Here is a 20,617-nt window from a genome sequence, read left to right on the forward strand (position 1 = left end):
TGTGTCCACAACCATGAACTCCAATCTAATAAGCCTGCACCACAACTATAATGAAAGGGGGCCCCATGCACATAATGAGCGATCACTGTATAGCGATTGTCCTGAGCGCGTGCGGTAAATATAAAACAAAAAAATATGTGTTCTTGGCCAAAATAAAGCAGCTGAGCCATGCAGTGAGCAACATGGCTGTTTGATGTTTGCAAAAGCCAGAAAGCAAACACACGCTTTAGAATTAACCGCAGCTGCAACTCTGAAGAGGCCCGCGACGGCCCGACAACGCAGCCAAAGCTGCTAGGAAATGTAGCAGTGGCGCCATCTTGCGGCATCCGTGTAAAAAGAGGACGCGGGAGCTCAGCCGGTCGTGCCACTAGAGTATATTTTGAAGTCGAGATGGCGGCGCCCACGTTACGAGGATCGGTGTAGCTTGTTTACACTGAGCCGCCGTAGAAAAGATGCGTCCCGGGCGCTCGCACCATCACCGTGTGCACGATTTCCGCGTCAGTCGTCCTTCTTATCCGAAATAATCAACGTGCCTAGCATCCGTTTATGGTTTACGCTTCAAGGAAGAGCAGCCGGACGGAGAACTTCGGCTCATTGTATCACCATGCGTACGAGCACCGACGGCCCAGACGATGTAAGTAGTGTTTCACAACTTCTCAGGTGAGAAAAACGAGCCGCTCAGTGGATTGGTGCAGTGAAAGGAAGTAATTTTAAGCTATGGCGATCCGTTGTTCTGTTCTCTCAACATTGTCGTGACAGTGACTACCACAGAGTTCCTCGCTATCTGTGTAATGCGAATTCCGGTGAAATCGATCTTTGTTCAAGAACGGAATGAATGGCAGGCTCCGAGGACAACATTCTCGGAGAGACGAAAACAGCAGGTGATATATCGTATGTTCAAGCTTGAAGGGACGCTGAAACGGTTTTCACGATTTTCTATGAAGGCCGATTCCACGAAAGATAAAAAAAAAAGTGTATACTTGATGTTTCTGATTTTCCTGATAATTTTGAATGTTGTGCACATATGACTGCACAGCGCGAAATCGCAGTTCGTTTTCAAATAAAATTTTTTTCAACACAGGAAAATTCGACAAGTGTCGCCGGTTGACGACGACCATTTTACGAAGAGTACCTTTTTGTAAATTCGCAATCATGCTGGCGGCTACTGAAGCTATATATTACAAATATCTTTCTTTTTAGAGGAAGTAGAAGTAGAGGGGAAATAGCTCTTATCATTTCATGGAATTCTGAGCAAATTATGCATTTTTAAAAATTCACGAAAACGCTGCGTTTTTGAAAATCAGACAAATTTGGGACGCTATGGCTACTTCTGTGAACATCTTAGCTTGTTCATATTTGCAGTATAAATAGGCCTTTATGTGAATAATGAACCTCTGCATTTGTATTTCTCTAATAAGTTTCAAAGTAATAAATCTTCATGCTCGAAACACCAAAAAGACAAAAGTGCTCCTCCCCGATTCAGAAATCTATAATAAAAAAACCCAATCTCAATTTTGTTCAAAGTCCCCCAAAATGTTCTCAAAAGGCTGCAGAATGATATTATGGAAAAGCATGTTGCATCATTTTTATTAGAACAAAAGCAGAAAATGTCAAACGTGTTTCCAGAGCGTGGTGGCTACTGCGTAAAGGACATCTCTAGTAACAAGAAAATACAGTAACACGTCTTTTTTCTTCTCTGAGCTTCGCTAAACAACAATAATGATCTATTGTCGGAAAGTGGGGAACTATTTGTAAAGAAAGAGATCGTTCCAATTAAATGCATTTGCGACACCACTTATATTCCTCGTCGATGGGCAGCACGGACATTTTCATTCCTCTTTAAAATTGTTTTAGAGTAAATGCGCTTATATAAAAGCAACGACGCTAAACGCGAAATTTGTGTAGATGAGTCGATCATGCATTGTAAGAATGTGAGAAATCGCAAATGGCGACAGTGGTGAACGGCGAGTACCGCAGTGCAACCAGTGCAACCTAAGCACAACAGCCACACATGGTTTGCCAGGCTTTGTCGCTCTGCACGAGAAAATGCTGGGGTGTCGATTGCTTTGGTTACACGATACATTTTTCACCGCTCGTCTCTCTCCCGCCCGTTCTCTGGATCCGCACCGTGCGGATCGAGTGACCTGCGCTACACGCCTTCGTGTAAACGGAGTAGCATGCGTTACGCGAACAGGTGCAAAGGGTGGCGCGATAGACGCCCGCCTGAGCAGACGACAGCAACGAGCACGGCTGTGCCAGTCAGCCAAACACCACCTGAGATAGAAGTTAAAGGGACCGACAACTGCCCAGAATATGAAATGAGTTGACGTCCACTGATGTAAAGATTGTCCGTTGCACTGACTCAAACCAACCCTGTTTTTTTCGTAAAAGATGGATTTATGTTTTTATTTCTTAATTGAAAGTCGCGAAAAATGACCTCTGGGGGCAAAAACATGAATGATCCGATGAAGACGGCCACGTGACCGTTGATTGCTGTACGCGGTCGACGATTTTTTTGTTAGTATTGAAATATTGTTCCTTTCTTTATATTGAAAAGTATTGCTCCATAATAATGTACATATAGGCCTGCGTTAGTAGTATGCATTAAAGTGGCGCTGCCTTCGCGTGACGTAATGATCCCATGCTCGTCAGCGCGTCTTGAGCAACTTTTCAGCGTGCTCATGCAACCGTGCGCGCAGTTTCCAAGTCGTTAAGATTTTGGAGCGACATAGTTTTGCTACCTACACCTCATCTCAGAAATGACGCGTGCTGCTACTCGGCGCGGCCGCGCATACGCGTAGTGATGTTTTCGATGACTTAGGCTTGGCTCGTGCATCGAGAGAGTAACGACGCCGGGACAAGCCACCCATGACACAGGCGCAGGCAACCTTGGACGCATGCGCACACAACTGTGGTACAGATACAGGGAAGGTGTATAATGCGACATCATCTCATTGTAACAGCTTGCCATTTTCAAAAATAGTTGAAAAGCTATAAATAAAGGTGGTTAATCATAGTTACAGGAATTCCTGCGAAAGCAGAACAACGATAGCTTTCACAAATCGCGAAAAGGGCTGGCGGCATCGCTATCGATTCTCAGCGTTGCTGGAGGAAAGGTGCATCCGTGTTTAGAGCCTTTCAGGTCGAAAAATACTGTTTGTAAAATAACTACGTGCTTTTGGGATTAACTACTGCAGCTACAAACACTGCGAAGGGTGAGGTTTCTGTCGCGTCGTAGAAAAATGGGTCGAGAAGAATCAGTTGTCGGTCCCTTCAAGCATCCAAATTGTGCTTCACTTTGGTGCGATCACTGTCCTAAGCCCTGAAGGTGGCTATGGGTAGGCGTTATAGCCATGACCGAGTTTTTTGTACAGACTACCTCATGGTGCAAAAAAAGCAAATTCCGCTGCAGCGGAATTTTCGTTGTGTAGAAGACATCGGATCGAGTCTCTCTTTGCGGACGGGTCATGAAGCAGGATGCGCGCTCAATTCCAGAGGGAGACCTGATCTGCCAGCACTACTTCAAGAGATACAAGGACATGCAAAGCAAAGCAGATGCAATGCAAACAAAACGTGTTTTGTCCGTTATCAGAACTGCTTCCACCAATCTTCACGTAATCGATTCTTTTTAAACTCTGCATTGATCTCATAATGTTTGACAATGTACATATTTGGGTCAACAAAAACCAAACCTCTTGGCGACTGCTCTCCAGAAGTTAATTTCCATTCCTGAACAGACCTTGCCTTTTATACCAATCTCTCAATTCTGGCACAGCACAACATCATTAGAGACGCATGGAGGGAATGCGTTCTTTAGCATGCAAGATATGAATTATACTCAACTGAAATAGATTAAAGAAAAGGAGGCTACAACTAAAAGTGCTTGCTGTGGACTGAGGGATGTCTAGCACTGGCGTGAGGTCGCAAACCACGCAAATGCATTTAATTGGAACGATCTTTTCTTTACAAAACAGTTCCCACTATCCGACAATAGATCATTATTGTTGTTTAGCAAAGCTCAGAGAAGAAAAAAGACGTGTTACTGTATTTTCTTGTTACTAGAGGTGTCCTTGACGCAGTAGCCACCACGCTCTGGAAACACAATGTCTGACATTTTCAGCTTTTGTTCTAATAAAAATGATGCAACATGTTTTTTCATAATATCATTCTGCAGTCCTTTGAGAACATTTTGGGGGACTTTGAACAAAATTGAGATGGGTTTTTTTTTATTATAGATTTCTGAATCGGGGAAGGAGCACTTTTGTCTTTTCGGTGTTTGGAGCATGAAAATTTATTACTTTGAAAATTATTAGAGAAATACAAATGCAGAGGTGTCATTGTTAACATAAAGGCCTATTCATACTGCAAATATGAACAAGCTAAGATGTTCACAAAAGTAGCCATAGCGTCCCAAATTTGTCTGATTTTCAAAAACGCAGCGTTTTTCGTGAATTTTTAAAAATACATAATTTGCTCAGAATTCCATGAAATGATAAGGGCTATTTCCCCTTTACTTCTACTTCCGCTAAAAAGAAAGATATTTGTAATATGTAGCTTCAGTAGCTGCCAGCATGGTTGCGAATTTACAAAAACGCACTCTTCGTACAATGTTCGTCGTCAGCCGGCGACACTTGTCGAATTTTCCTGTGTTGAAAAAAAAAATTATTTGAAAACGAACTGCGACTTCGTGCTGTATGTGCACAACATACAAAATTATCAGGAAAATCGGAAACATCAAATACACACTTTTTTATCTTTCGTGGAATCGACCTAAACGCATTGAGCCGGTAAAGCAAGTCCTAACAATCATGTGAAGACCGATTTAAGCTCTCTGCTTCAACTGTGTAATTTGTTACAAGACTTTAAACATGGGAATCGCTACTGATCGCAGCGGCTCAGCCGAACGAGTTTTGAACTTCTCGCGCCTTTTACACGTAGATTTGTTCCGATACACGTAGCACCCGACATGTCAGTGACGTCGATGGGTGACATTGATGTGAAGAGCGTTGACATGGAAACTACAGCTATAGAGCGAACTCGAACAGGGGAGTGCTCGGAACGGCCGCAGCACCAATGGACAGAAAGTGAAGGCCAAGCGGGGCCAATCCGCTTGTGGCGCTGCGATCGGTAGTCTCCAATGTGTCGTCGTTTAAGAGTTGCGCGCGGCTCCTCCAAAGTGGTGCAGTGGTAGCATGCCTGTTTCCAACAGAAAAGGCCCGGGTTCGAATCGCAGCTTCAGATGATGGATTTTTAGATGCGAAGTATCTTAAGGCGGAGCTCAATCCGGTGGTGGTGGTGGTGGTGGTGGTGTGCGGCGTGACCACCCTTACTGCGCATGCGCATACCCTCCCCACACACCACCTCTCCACTCACCCTCTCCCCCTCCCCTCTCCACTTTCCCTCTCCCCTCCCCCTTTCCACTCTTCCTCTGAAACGGGGGCTAGACATGCCGAAATTCTCCTGCGCAACGCCGCGATAAGCTCGAGCGCATGCGCGTCCCCTCCGCTTCTCTCTCCTCTCCCACGCTGCCCCCCTCTCGCCCGCCTGTCGACTGCGTTCCCCGCTCGCCCTGCGAGAATTAACGGCCAGGCTATATGGAAGATAGGACGCGCGTAGCGTCCCTCTTCGCGTTTCACGACGCGAGGTCGGTAGCATGCCCAACGACGCCAACGGAACGCGATCGTGCAAGTGCTCCGGCTTCGCATCGCCTCATGGTCCCCTTTAGCGGGAGATGGTGTAATTTTTTATTCTTAGTGTCACCTTTTATAGCTGTATTGGTTTTCCTTTGTTTATTAAAGCTAGCTTCTGTTGCTACATATTGCTACAAAAAGTGACGTAAAATGTGAAATCTCCTTTCGAGTCTGGTATTCGTAAAAATCTCGGATGCCATAATGAACGTTTTTGTTAAATTCCGCGCGATGGCGCTGCAAATAACTATGCTCAGCTGTCAAACTTATTCTATTTTACTTTGCGTTACTCTTTGAAGCAACACATAGCAACAGAAGCTAGTTTTAAGAAAGAAAGGAAAACCAATACATCTATAAAAGGTGACACTAAAAATAAAAACCCATCATCTACAGCTGCGGTTCGAACCCGGGGCCTTTGAGTAGGAAACGGGCATAGGTCGACAAACTCACTCATGAGTCGACTCCCTCAGACTCAGATCGAGTCGTGAGTCTGAGTGAGTCCGCGTGAGTAATATTTTGGTGAGCTTGAGTCTGAGTGAGTCCGGTTGAGAAAAATTTTAGTGAGTCTGAGTTCGAGTGAGTCCTCCGGTAGAGGAAAGTTTTTGCGAGTCTGACTCCAAGTGAGCCCTACGCGCAAAATATATTTCTTGAGTGAGATCTGAGTGAGCTCCATACTTTTTTCCCGACCTATGGTTCTATCTATACAACTTCAGCATTACTATCAGCCTTATGTCGGCTCACGTATATACTCCCGCCGACTCACACATACTTCTTCAAATCACTAGCGTTAACACCAGCTCAATATTTATTAATCAGAGGCGTGAGTAACGTAGAAGGGGGGGCACAATATTAATGAGAACTAACAGACAATAACGCCAAGGAAAGTACAGGGGGTGTGATCTGTAGTATTTAGAATATAAATGTGAAGAAAGTAAAGTGGACGAAAAGATGACTTGCCGCCGGCAGGGACCGAACCTGCGACCTTCGAATAACGCGTCCGATGCTCTACCACTGAGCTACGGCGGCGGTCATCCTCCCGTCCACTTTCTGGGGTATATATGTTGATTTAAAACCTAGGAGTGTTAGTCAGCGCCAATCGCAGCCATGGCGGCGAGTGTGGAACACTTTTTTGCCTGTTGGCGTCACGTAGCACGTGATCTTTTTACGAGCTGGCAGCTGACCAATAATCCCTCGCATACTACCTGGAGGCATTAAGTCTGCCAGGACGAGACCCTCGCTATGAATGAAGGAAAGCAGATGATTTTTCAAGGGCTCGTTTATCTTTGTTAGACACAATATTGATGAGAACTAACAGACAATAACGCCAAGGAAAGTACAGGGGGTGTGATCTGTAGTATTTAGAATATAAATGTGAAGAAAGTAAAGTGGACGAAAAGATGACTTGCCGCCGGCAGGGACCGAACCTGCGACCTTCGAATAACGCGTCCGATGCTCTACCACTGAGCTACGGCGGCGGTCATCCTCCCGTCCACTTTCTGGGGTATATATGTTGATTTAAAACCTAGGAGTGTTAGTCAGCGCCAATCGCAGCCATGGCGGCGAGTGTGGAACACTTTTTTGCCTGTTGGCGTCACGTAGCACGTGATCTTTTTACGAGCTGGCAGCTGACCAATAATCCCTCGCATACTACCTGGAGGCATTAAGTCTGCCAGGACGAGACCCTCGCTATGAATGAAGGAAAGCAGATGATTTTTCAAGGGCTCGTTTATCTTTGTTAGACACAATATTAATGAGAACTAACAGACAATAACGCCAAGGAAAGTACAGGGGGTGTGATCTGTAGTATTTAGAATATAAATGTGAAGAAAGTAAGTGGACGAAAAGGGGGGCGAGGGTTAAGAGGGGTTGCAGGCTGACCTCCCCAACCCCCGCAAACTCTTTCAGATGAAGTTCTTGATAAAAGTATCTCGTGTGAGTCACCTCTTTCAATATAAATGTCGTTAAGTGGATTGCAGCCACTGATAACTCATATTTAAAGGTTCGAGAACAGAAGGCGCCAAGTAGAGCACCAAATATGCTAGATATTGGTGTTGAAGGGCATTGACACCATGGTCAAAGAAGCCAATTATACGCTAACGAACTATGAGTCGACTGACTCAGATTCAGATAGACGCTGAATGAGTCTGATAGTCTGAATGAGTCCAAGTGAGTAATATTTTGGTGAGTATGAGTCAGAATGAGTCCAGTTGAGGAAAATTTTGGTGAGTCTGAGTTCGAGTGAGTCCAGTTGAGGAAAATTTTGGTGAGTCTGAGTTCGAGTGAGTCCAGTTGAGGAAAATTTTGGTGAATCTGAGTCCGAGTGATTTCATGAGTAAGTCTAAGTGAGCTCCACATTTTTTGCCCACCTATGGAAACGGGCATTCTACCCCTGCACTACTTCGGTGGAGCCGCGCGCAACTCTTAAACGACGACACATTACAGACTACCGATCGCAGCGCCACAAGCGGATTGACCCTGTTTGGGCTTCACTTTTTGAAGCTCGTTCCGAACGCTCGCCTGTTCTAGTACACTCTGCTGCAGCGGAACGTGTCGGTAATCAAGGAAGCGCATCGGCGTCAGGGTGCTTCCTGCCTCATCTGTAGACAACGCGAATATCATATTCTTTTAAAAGAACGCCCATCGGCCGAGGGACAGACCTTTCAACGAAGAAAGCCAGCAAAGAGCGTGGTCGTCAGTAACAACATCAAAAGTATGGCCATTTTGTTATGAACGAAATTTGTGGAAAGTCCAATCGATGGTCAAGGAATCCTTTTCTGTCACAGAATAGCTCGCTTCTATCCTCTTCAAGGTGCGACTGGCATATGCGACCACGTACTCGTCCTAGCCGTCTTTCCGTTGAGCGAGGGCTGCACCATGTCCGATGCCGCTAGCGTCCTGTATGGATCTCTGTAGGCGCTGTGGGATTGTACTGTCGAACGATACGTCGTGAAGTAAGTATAGGCGACGTAGTTGGGCTTCAGCGCACGAGGTTGACCACGCGGTGATGCCGTTGTAAGCAGTAAGCAAATTCGTCAGTGGTGCTATAATGGTTGCAAAATGACATACAAAGCGCCGGAAATTAGAGCATAGGCCTACAAAGCTGCACAGAGTAGTGGGCTTGGGAAACTCGGCGAAGGCGCGAAGCTTGGCTGGATCAGTAAGCACAGCGCCCTTCGATACAACGTGTCCCAATATTGTTGGCTAGCGGGCAGCGAAACGTCACTTATTGATGTTGAGCTGGAGGCCGGCAAATGTGACGCAGGTCAGTACTGTGAATTCGCACAAGACATCGGACGTTACAAAAGCTGTCTTCTCGCAGTCATCTTCAGCCATCGGCACTCGTTAGTAGCTAGAGCGATGATAAGTACTCCGCGCCTTGTAAGCAGTCGAGTGTGCGTTACCTATGCGAGGCAGTGGATAGACACCGCCACCAGATGTCGTGTGACGATTTATTGCAAAGACTAAGGACTTGCACAGCCGAGTTAGCACCATTTGAACACAAGCTCAGATCACGCGCACAGCATCATGCAGACGCCCGAGCGTTTCTACTTCCTCCTCTTCACTACAATTCTTTCAATAATTTTCATCTTTGCAGAGGCCGATTTGCAGTATTCAAGTTTGTTTTGAAATTCAGTGAAGTAGATTCATGAACATCTTCCAGTATCCGATGCTGTAATTTAACGCGTCCCAAGTCAAATGGCATAAAAAAGTATATAATAGGTTTGACTTCTCTGACTGGCAAAATTGATGGCAATTACAAAAAGACAAACACAGCGTCAGAAAAGCGTAAGACCAAGCGATTATGCAGGAGTACAAGAGGTTTCACTATATCCTTTTAAACACGTCTGAAAAGTATTCATTTTAATAATTGCCATACGTGCCCTTTTTGTTGTGTATGTGTCAATAACCCATGTTTTCATACCCTTTTGCAGATTCTTGAACGGCTGCCCTCTACAAACATAACCATCGGGCACACGCCAAAACAAAGCGAAAGAGATCACGTAAGAGGGCTTTCATCTCTTTTCTGGGCAATAATCTCTAGCGTTATCATTCGCAACAACACCAGCCAATTTATTTCAGGGTGACATCGCAGCAGAGCCAGTACATCAGGCAGCACCGAGTCCGGCTTGTGAGTCGGGAGAAGCTGTAAAACCATCACCAGAGCCAGCGTGTGAGCCGGGCCGTGTCACCGATAAATCTGTTCAAGTACGGCTGCTAACCCACCACGAAGCATCACAAGCAGGGGAAAAGAAAATTCTATCAACAAGTGCTACACAAACAGAGCCACAAGCTGTTTCTTCAGGTATGTCTCCGCATTTGCTTTAAGGTAAAAAAAAAAAGTTAGTGTTTTGCCGCAACAGCGAAGGAATGAATGCTATAGCAGCAAATCGGTATATTATACCAAGTTAGGCTAGCAGCTCTCTCTTTTAGGATTCGATTTTCCTTCATTCTACAAAGCGCCAGCGTGAAGGGTTGTTAATGCGTCTTCATTCACGTTTATCCCCTTGGAGGGCTGCGGTGAATCAACGGCCTCTTTGAGAAAATCATTTCCCATTTTCCACATATGTTACAGCATAATCCATTATGTACTTGGGATCGTGATGGTGATGTGACAGTGCTAGACGGCTACTTCGGATTGGTTATATTGAAACGTATGAAATTGACTATTCACTTTTTTCCTTGCTAGTATATTGCAATTCGAACGAAAATAATGCATTTCGTTGAAACACTTCAAGTTCAATCATCAGCTAGAAGAAATTGTGGTTGTCTTACAAAGTGCTAGTTCAGATCAGGTATTAACGCGATAGCGTTAAAGAGCTCTTTTCGCAGAAATTCCGGCGTCGGCGTCGGCGTGATTAGGTGTGAGCGAAAAAATCATCTTGTCCGGGACCGAAAAATTGAGAAATATTCAAATAAATAATATAAATCTACGTGTTCGAGTGAGAATCGAACCCAGGCCGTTGTCACAAACGAGCGTGTTATAAAGCGCGCGCGCGGCCGCTTTCAAGCAGCTGCGAGACAGAACGGCGCGAGCCGCGCGCCCAAGAAGCGCGAAAGACGAAAAAACAAGCATCAAAAGACGCCGGCGCGCCGCATTAGCCTCACCCACTGGAGCCAGACGCAGACTACGCGATCAAACGCCCGGCAAAACCTGGATGTTTCTAGAAGGAAGGGGGGACGCATTCCCGAGCGATGCCGCCGCGATTCGAACCTACGAGAAAGCTCTCACCCTTTCTCTAGCCTTAGATGTACTGCACGCCGAAGAACTCTCCCGACGCTTCTAGAAACCGGGGGAGAAGGGATAAAAGCATGCGACGACGACCAGACAGTCAGCGAAGGAGTGAACGAGTCAGTCGGCCCGGTGATGGTTAAGTTAGGCTAAGTGTGGCTCCGTTAGCCAAAGAAGACGTGTTGATGATGGTGTGCGGTCAGTCGATCGTCGATCTGGAAGAATCCGATGACGACACCGTGTGAGCCGTGACAAGTCACGACGACGGTTGAGCTACGACGATCAACGCTGGAGCTGGCGTGAGTGTTTCCTTGAAGAGAAGCATTCGATTACCGTCTAAGTATTGTGGACTGGATACGCCATCATCTATTCAGGACTTTAACGGTCGTTGAATAGTTGTAATGCATGCGATTGCATTCGTAGCGTGTGATCTGTTTGTTTAGCTCCCGTCTGAATTATATTGTGAAGTTGTAACTGGTACCAGCCGAGTGTGCATGTGTTTGTATTATTTGTATTGCCTTAACTGAGAATATATTTCGTTTTCGTTTGTGTTGTCGACTCTCGGCTCTGACTCGGTCTTTGGACCACAACCGGCATTCGCTGGCGCCAGGGGCGTAGCCAAGGGGGGGGGGGGTGGTTGGGGGGATTCAAACCCCCCCCCCCCCCGAAATTTTTCAGTTTTGCTTGCGTATATAGGCACGCACACATACAAACGCACGCACGAACATACATAAAGTATAGTTGAACCCCCCCCCCCCCCGAAAAAATTTCTGGCTACGCCCCTGGTTGGCGCACCAAAGGACCAACTCTAAATTGTCCGCGCTGTCGTGGTGCGTTTTCGGAGGGCCGTGACGCCAGTCCTTAGAATCCGCCCGGCGATTGCCATCCCCATTAACGGGATCAGGGACAGCCGTCTGCGTGGCAAGCAGGTGTTCTACCACTGAACGGTGCTATTGCTCGAAGCTGCTACGAAAAAAAAGAAACCACTATATGAAGGTTATGTATGTGGAAGGGGTTTTGTTAACTCATGTAATATTGCGTGGCAAAAACGTAGAATCGCGCCAGGTGTCAAAACATGTGAATTACGCAACGGGTGGGTGTTTTAAAGGCCCACCCATTACAAAGCGTTCAGGCATATTTAATCATCAGCAGCTGCAAAAGCATCAACAGTGTGAGCAGCTGCGTAGGTTCGCGTGTTGCGTTACGGACACGTAGTGGGCCGTTCGCTGATTTGAAAAAGGAAGAATTATGGGCAAGTGGGCACTTAACAACTGTACTTGCAGTAGGCATTCTAGGATACCTTGAAATGGCCAATGTTACGCACACAGTCGTTGGTTGAGGCATGGTTGAGGCATGCACCGAGAACCGATGCCAGGCTAGCAATTGAGAAGGCGATGCGCACGAGGCCCGATTATGCTATCGCATTCTACTCTTGTAGTGGGAGCCCAAACGTCCTCCAAATTTTTAATAATGTATACTTTTGTTTTTACATATCTGTGCTCAAAGAAGCATGTAGTTTTGCAGATAACGCAATTCTCGGTAGTGGCACTTTGGCTTGACATTGCAAGATGCAAATAATGATCCGCAAGTGACTGTGTAAGTGACTCAAGCATTATCTGGAGAATAAGTGACATTGTATTTCCTGGTATTATTACGCTTTAATTAAGCAGTACGAGACATCACAGGGAAATATGCATACTGGGCCAGCAATATAATTAAACAGTTCCTTGTAGTTCTCAACTCCAGAGACCATGATGCTATTGCAACTTTTATAATGTCTTTAACGTTATGCATATTTCTTGAGCTTGAGTCATAAAAGCTTCATTTACTCATACTTCATTTCATATGCTGCTGCGCGTGTTAGAAGATGACATGGCCCTATTGCGGTGGAATGTTTTGTGTATATTTCAATGCAAACAATAAGTAGTTTAATGGGTTTATGGTGCACATTCAAAAACATTTCACTCTTTGGATTAGAGCACTGCACGGGCTCGGGCCCACCCGAAAACCCGGGCCCGGCCCACGGACTGGGCCGGGCCAGGTAATGTAGTTTTCACGGCGGGCCCAGGCCGGGCTCGGCCCTGAAGCTCCGGGCCGGGCCCGGGTTTGAGGTGGCGGGCTTGGGTCGGGCCGGGCTTGGAGTTTGCTCCGTTTTTAAAAGGACATTCAGGTGCAACACTCAGTCGACATAGACTGATAAAGTGTACTCTGGGAACCCGAACGTCATTAATTTCACCATCATAAATTTATTAATAGAAGAGAAAATGAATGTCCAAGTTCCATTTCTAAGTTTCAGACCGAAATTTCCGCGCGTGACGTCACGGATTTCAAACTGTAGTCGTCGTATTTTGGGGAAATTGGCGCAACGAAATTTCCTGAAACTTGGTATGTCCCTCCAGAGGTCAATGTACTTCATGTTAACCGATTAGAAACTACGCAGGCCCTTTTAGACGCCGCCGGAATCTTACACGTGACGGCGTTTGCTGCGCGAATTTCAAGGTGACGTCGCCTCGCACATTTTTTTTTTTCTTGCCCGCGTTCTCTTGCTTACCAAGAGTCTTGTCGCGGCGAGCGTGGTGATTTTGGAATTGTAAAATAGTAATTTACTGATAATAGAAAAATCGTTTTTCTCTTTAGTGTCCCTTTATGTTTCTTCCACGTACGTTGTGCATACATATATGTACCGCATTTTATCTCGAAGAAAAAAGATTTTTTTATGTGGGGTAAGCTATTTGGAGAATTTTTATGAGGGACAAGTACTGCAGTTATTTTGTTTCTTGTATATAGGGCTACTTGATTTATATAAGACGGGCGAGCTAACAGTAAATAGACCAGGCGCTTAAATAGTTGACATCTCGCTACTATGTGCTTTATTTGCATTCGTTATTTTTCTAATATCCTGAATGTTATTCTGTAATCGAAATGTAATATAATAAATTGATACCTATAACTTATCCTCGCAGGAGCGATCACAGAGCTCTAAATCGGGGAAACGTTCTTCAGAGTTCCAGCCTTCCACTAAAACGAAAGGACTGCGCGGAGTCTCGTTACATAGAGTCCCTATAAAGACATTCTTTTTCCGTGGTTCCGTGACGGCTCCAACTGATCATATGACGCGAGATGGACATGCACAGCCTGCTTTGTGTGCCCACATTGTTGACGTGTGAGCTTTCATCTTGTTCCGCTATATCAGGGGTCTCAAACTCACCTCAGCCAACGGGACCGCATTCACGAAAATGTACTCCCGCAAGGGCCAGGACAGTGACGAAGGTAGGAGCGGGGGGCGGGAGACGATAGGTTCTACAAAATGTCAGCTGACGTTGTCATTTGAAAGAAGACCTTTCCCATATCTCATATATGGGTCATTTATGAAGGAGATCTGGCGGCAGGCAATATATTGATACCTATCTCCAAAATGATCTGGATGCCGAGCCTGAAATATAGAGTTTTCTTTCACAGCTATATGTATCAACACATGGTGACCTCAATGCGTACCTCACGAAAAAATGTTTTAGACCTCTCATGCCTTTGTATCTCAAGAACGCACTTATAATTTTTTTTTTAAGAAGAGGGTCACGTGCTGGCCGCGGGCCGCTAGCGAGAGGTTCGCAAGACGCGTGTTTGAGGCCCCTGTGCTATACCGGCTGTTCAAAGCTAAGCTTTATGGTTTTGTTAAAATTCAGCACTGGCAAGAACTTGAAAACCACCTTTGCAGATATGTTATGTATCCAGGGGGACACAAAGTGAGACAATAATTATCGCTGTCAGACCCTCAATTAACTGAGATTGAATAATGAACTTTTTTCATGAGTGCAGCAAGCGGGCATGTTTGTTTAGAAAAGTTGGAGGCAGTCGCGTTTTTACATGGATACAATTTGGAAGCATTCTTCTAGCATAACTGTTTCCCGAGATATCCCGCTCCAAAGTTTAATTACGGTTTGAATTATTACACATGCAAGACAGTGAGCACTGGCGCAAAGCGCCTCGCTGATGTGACGAACAGTCATTGCTTGCTATCGCCAGCCGGTTGCCAAAGGGTAACCGTTATCATCTCTGCCTATGCCTTCGATCCGTTGTCAGATTAAACGGCGCACGCAACTGCCGCGGCACATAAAAAGTTCATTATTCAGTCTTAGTCAATTCGGTGTCTGGCGGCGATAATTATTGTCTCACTTTGTGTCCCCCTGAACAAAAAACTTATCTGCAAAGGTGGTTTTCACGTACCTCCGAATGCTGAATTTTAAGAAATCCATAAAGCTTAATTTTAAACATCCTGTATAGTGCGAGAGCTAGATGATACTGCCGGAACAGCGTTGGAATGTGCAGGAATAGCATAGGTCGATTAAACAAGGCGCGCGGCAAAGTATATCCGTTTGTCGAAATATCTGGCTCGAAAAACGACAGTTACGAATTCGGTGCCGAGTAATAACCCCTTACCTCGAGCCGTATGCATCCAGTAAGTAAGCGTCAAGATGCTTAGTCGCGGCTAGATTGCCAAACTGGAACGATGCCTGAAAATAGGTCGAAATCGCTTCGTCCATCTTCTGCCAGTCTTATCCGCATAGTTCAATGGCCACCTTCTACTGGCACATCATCTTTATGAAAGCATATACCATTATAATATGAAAAAAAAAGAGCACGATGCAAATCGTGCATAACTTACACTGGTGAAAACTGCAAGGAGAAGCCCTCAAATAGGGGTTTTATAAACTATATTCAAGGGTCGCACGATGTTCGGGAACGAGAGAAATGAAGGGATGAGCTTGACAGCCATGTTCAATTCTGCAGAGAAGTCACAAAGACGTCCTGAATTTGCTTCAGTGGAGAAAGTTAAGAACAACGACTGCCGATACCTTCACAATTCTCAACGCAGATGTTGTGCGCCCCTGCGGCTGCAAGCAGTGCAAGAAACTTTAGCGCGGCAGGATATGTGATGCAACCGCGCACGTAGTGCTTAAAGCCGCAATCTCTTACTAGTTTGATTTTTCGCACAATACCATGTGAAAAATAAACTATAAACTATGCCACAAAAAACTTAGACTGTATATATATTAGCAGTGGTGTGATGTATGAAAAGAATGCTATGACAAATACTATATTTTTTTCCCTTTGGGCTGCATGCTTATACGTATTCCTAAAATGTGCACGTGGTGCGCGCGGTTCGTTATAATTTTTATATAGGTTAGTCTACTTAATGCAAAGGTGGTTTTTTTTCCCCTCTATTTTTTTTTTGCTGTGGCAAGCTGCATATCCAAAAGGGTGCACTATTGGCTTTGTCTTCTTTATATGCAAAAAAACAAAGTGAAGAGAACTTTCTGTTCTCTGTTTCCTCTCTTTTTATTGCGCTCCCTATCGAAGCTGGACTAATGCTGCAAGTCACTTTCCTTGCTACAATATCTGCTACAAAACGCGCTTGATGATCCCCGTTGTATTTGCTAAAAAAATAGGTACAGTACACCGCTGCCGAACAAACGTTCATCGTACCCAGTATATCCGCTCAACTATTTTCACCGTGAGCCCCTTTTTACAAGCAATTACCGTATGTTAAAGTATAATTGTTAACGAACCATGTGCTAACAAAGCGTAGATATTTGCCGCTTAAAATGCCTTGCTGCCGACGCTGCCGTGTTCGGGCAACACCACCTAGATTATTGGCTCGGGCCCGATCGGCGGTCGTGCTGGGCCGGGCCGGGCATGTGAAACTTTTTCTCGGGTTCAGGCCGGGCCCTTCTCTCCCTTTGAGTCACCGGGACAGGTTCGGACGGGTAAACCTGAACGAGTTCCTAGCTGGTCCGGGCCGGGCCAGCTATAGGGTCCAGAATCACGGCCCCTGCAGTGCTCTACTTTAGATATAGCGTCGGAATGACATCTGAATCAGATTCTATTTTTTGGCAACCTCCTGTTCGCATGTATAAAGCATAGCACTCAAGTGCAGCAAGATGTGCACTTTGGTGAAATGTGCTGTTTCGCTGCACTGCTGCATAACAGGTAGCTTTGGGTTTCGTGAGGCAATGTCATCATCTGCTTCACTTACATGTGTAGCAACCACGATATTTTGCCGCTGCTGCCGTCCAGTTCCATATTGTATGACACACAACTTTGATTGCCTTCACGGTGGCTTTGCAGGTTCCCTGTCATTTGCGTCTCTGGAACGGTCTTCTTCATTGGAGCCTGTACGAGGTCGACTGCATTCCTGCGAGCAGTGCACCTACGTGACACGTAATAAGTCACATTTGACCAGCCACCTTCGGACACACATAGGTGAAGGCTCCTTCCAGTGCCACTTATGCCCAGCTGCATTCGCTAAGGACTTCAAGCTGACGGCTCACATGCGCACTCACCCAGGAGAGCGTCCCTTTTCCTGTGTTCACTGCAGTGCATCCTATAAGCGGCATTATGACCTCCTTGTCCACATGCGCACCCACACAGGAGAGCGCCCCTTTTCCTGTGTCCAGTGCAATGCATCATTTTCGCGGAAAGAGTACCTCAGTGTCCACATGCGCACTCACACAGGAGATCGTCCCTTTTCTTGTGTGCACTGCAATGCAACCTTTGCGCGGAAAGCGAGCCTCGTGATGCACATCCGCGCTCACACAGGAGAGCGTCCCTTCTCCTGTGTCCACTGCAGTGCATCATTTTCGCGAAGACAATGTCTCTTGATGCACCTCCGCACTCACACAGGAGAGCGTCCCTACTCGTGCGTCCACTGCAGTGCATCTTTTTTACAAAAACACCAGCTCAATAGCCACATGTTCCGCCGTCATGAAAAGAAGAAGTCATAAATGTGAGTGGCCTATGGGCTTCCCTCGAAAATAAGTTTGTTGATTAGAAGGGAAAGTTTGGTTTAAGGGGACACTAAAGGCAAATAACATTTTATTTCAGAGTGAAAGGCTAATGTTTGAGAACGTCTGAAATGTGAGTGTTATCAACCACAGGGCTCTACTAATCGAGAAATTACGGTAACTGTAGAAGATAATATGCGCCACCACTGGGACATTTTAGAGTGAGCACGATGACGTCAAGAGTCCCAAATACAATAATCGCTAGGTGCTCAAACTACTTATAATAAAAAATAACATTCCGTGCATTACAAGAGCTACTAAAAGCCTGCTTGAGCTTTACTGTTTGATTCTTGCGGGTTCGATTCCGGTCGCGGCGGTCGCATTTCGGTGGAGGCGAAATGGCAGAGGCCCGTGCACTGTGCGATGTCAGTGCACATTAAAGAACACCAGATGGTCGAAATTTCCGGAGCCATCCACTACGGCGCGCTTCATAATCATGTATTGATTTTGGCACGTAAAACCCTAGATATTATTACTGTTTGATTCACTCAAAAGATAACGTTTTGGTGTTACCTTGGAGAACGGCGCGGGTGGTCCAAAAGTTCCGTTTTCGCCGCGCTGCGCTCTGCTCACGCGTGTCAGTGATAGTTTCCGCTTGCGTAGTCGGATCTCGAGGGTACTTTCATTATCACGAATTGCTGCGCGTGCTTTGCTAGCCGCGAGACCCGCTCTAACTGCAATCTATAGAAAATGGCGCGTCCATGTAACCTCTTTTAAAGCCCGAATTGTGTACGCCACTTGACGAGTAGCAGCTGGAGCAACGAAATCAACGACACACCGATGGGCGCCACGGAGGTAACTCCTACGCTCGAAGTGTCTTAAGTGCCGCACTTATGCGACAGTGAGATGAACGTTAAGAAAAGAAAAATGCTCGTGTGCTCCCTGCATTTCCGTGTAGATGATTACTAAACCATCCGTAACGTAAGCAAGTCGCGTAACCCGCCCTTCAAAGTTCTCCTTCCCCACAACGCTGTTGCGTTGGTCTTGTCAGGATACTGCGCGCCCATGTAAGGGAAATGGAACAATAAAGAAAGGGGTCGAAGGTTTCAAAAAAGTAAAACTGTATAATAGCTAGGGCTATATATTATTCACGTGGATGTTTTCGTGAACCGTCCCTCTCCGCGCCTCAAAGCCAAATGAGTCTCCAGGCGCTTCACGACTCCTCAGATAGGATGAACATTGGTCCTAAGTGTATCACATAATTGAAGGCTGCGCACACCGATTTCATGGTACACATGGGCTGGTCGTGTCGCATTTTGGTGGCACGGCGCCCCACCGGCGTAAACAGAGGCTCACTGAACGGCATCAGCACAAATGCCCGCACGCAGATGAGGCGGCCGTACTCCAGAGCTCCGGACCGCATACAGATTCTTCCTGACACTACACAGCAGTGTCCGAGTAGCCGCTTCCTTGTAATTATTCCATTGGCGGGGCTCGCAGTGTTGACACGCTGAGCCCTTTCTTGGACTACGTTTCTAGGTGCACCATTCGTCGGGGATGACCTCGGCGATGCTGCATTGTCGCCGCCACTACAGAGAAGATAACGATCGGCTCCGTCGAGTAATCCGCCCAGGTGCTTGCGGCAGTGCAGCGCCTAAGCCTCAATCAAATGAACTTCTTCCAGTGAAGTGGCGGTTCTTTGGGAAGCCTGACAGGCCCACCTCACTCTTTCCTGGGAATGGAAAACAGGTGGCCCATCACGTTCTTCCCCGTTGGAGCGGACGCTGCGCCGTGCTTCCTATACATAACTTGCAAGTGACGTCAGTTCCTGTCTTCCGTCCGCCATCACCGAGCACATACGTCTCAGTGACCGCGCTGTGTTTACGTTCGTGCGCGGATCGTTCGGCGAAGTGCGCGTGTTTTGATAGTTTGCCTTGCGCTTATGACGAACGAGAATCGTTCAGGACATTATGCAGCCTGCAGTTTCGTCAGTGGTGTCGCACGTAGTGGTTGAAAAAGCTTCGCACGAGTCACCTACAGCGGCGCTCTTCACCGCCTAGCATTTTGCGGCGCTCAAACTGCACAGATTTCGTCACTGATTGCTGCATAAAACTATGGCCCAATAACATGTTTGGCGCCCAGTCGGGGTTCGTTTCACCGGAGAGCTAAGAGGGCCTCCGGAAAACCAAGGCGCGATCGCTGTGTTCAATTCGGTGCTTCGTTTCGACAAAACAGTCCTCGCGCATAACTCCGTGGTGATACACTCGGCGAAAAGGTGAGGAGATTCGGAAGCATAACTTGCCTGTTATGAAGTGACACCCGCACAGACAAACGTTGTGCAACCTTCGAGGTACTTCCTGTTTACGCGCGCATAAGCCATGTGCTCCGCTTCTCGGACAGCTCTTTCGTGCGGTCGCACGGCTTTGTGATCACGTTTGGCAAACAGTACGTCCCCGCGTCTGGTCACCTTTTTTTTTATTGATTCGCACTTCTCGTGCTGCAGCCAAATATCGCACAAATCACCGTTGCGTTGTGCAGCGTTGACGGGAAATGCGAGAGCCGCACAGCTTAGTCGGTGTCGTCTGCTGCCATGTGCTCGGTAATGGCGGCGCATGCCGCGAAATCGTATCCCAGAGTTCCGCGGTGTGACGTAGTTGCAAGTTATGTATTGGGTTGCAGAAATAAGTGTCTTTATTCTTCCTACCTTTGGGGCGCCGTGTTGCGAATTACCTTATTGAACAAATGAAGTGAACAATAGTTTCCCTAGCCAGCGGCTCAAAGGAATACTAGACAAAATTTTTGTCGGGAAGATTTTCAGCCATATTGAAAGATTAGGTGCTGAAAAGACACACCCTTCATGCAAAAACTTGAAAAGAAAAATACTCAATTTAAAGGGGTCATGAAGCACCCCTCGGGCT

At 46.4% G+C, this 20,617-nt stretch overlaps 1 protein-coding gene across 1 annotated transcript; it reads left to right on the plus strand.

Annotated features, from left to right (window-relative positions):
• The first annotated feature begins 383 nt into the window (after positions 1 to 383).
• Positions 384 to 20,263, plus strand: LOC119376430 (gastrula zinc finger protein XlCGF8.2DB-like). The gene is made up of 4 exons (XM_049411416.1): positions 384 to 634; positions 9,620 to 9,688; positions 9,768 to 9,990; positions 17,044 to 20,263. The coding sequence occupies exons 1-4, from the start codon at positions 605 to 607 to the stop codon at positions 17,697 to 17,699; spliced, it is 978 nt and encodes a 325-aa protein (XP_049267373.1). The 5' UTR covers positions 384 to 604; the 3' UTR covers positions 17,700 to 20,263.
• Positions 20,264 to 20,617: the final 354 nt, after the last annotated feature.

The sequence above is a fragment of the Rhipicephalus sanguineus genome, unplaced genomic scaffold (genome assembly GCF_013339695.2).
Source record: "Rhipicephalus sanguineus isolate Rsan-2018 unplaced genomic scaffold, BIME_Rsan_1.4 Seq1197, whole genome shotgun sequence".
Lineage (NCBI taxonomy): Eukaryota > Metazoa > Arthropoda > Arachnida > Ixodida > Ixodidae > Rhipicephalus > Rhipicephalus sanguineus.

Bases quoted from the DNA above. Each gene is read 5' to 3' on its own strand.
- LOC119376430 (XM_049411416.1), top strand. From the start codon at position 605: ATGCGTACGAGCACCGACGGCCCAGACGAT. The intron at 635-9,619 runs GTAAGTAGTGTT...ACCCTTTTGCAG, and splicing joins GCACCGACGGCCCAGACGAT to ATTCTTGAACGGCTGCCCTC. The intron at 9,689-9,767 runs GTAAGAGGGCTT...AATTTATTTCAG, and splicing joins AACAAAGCGAAAGAGATCAC to GGTGACATCGCAGCAGAGCC.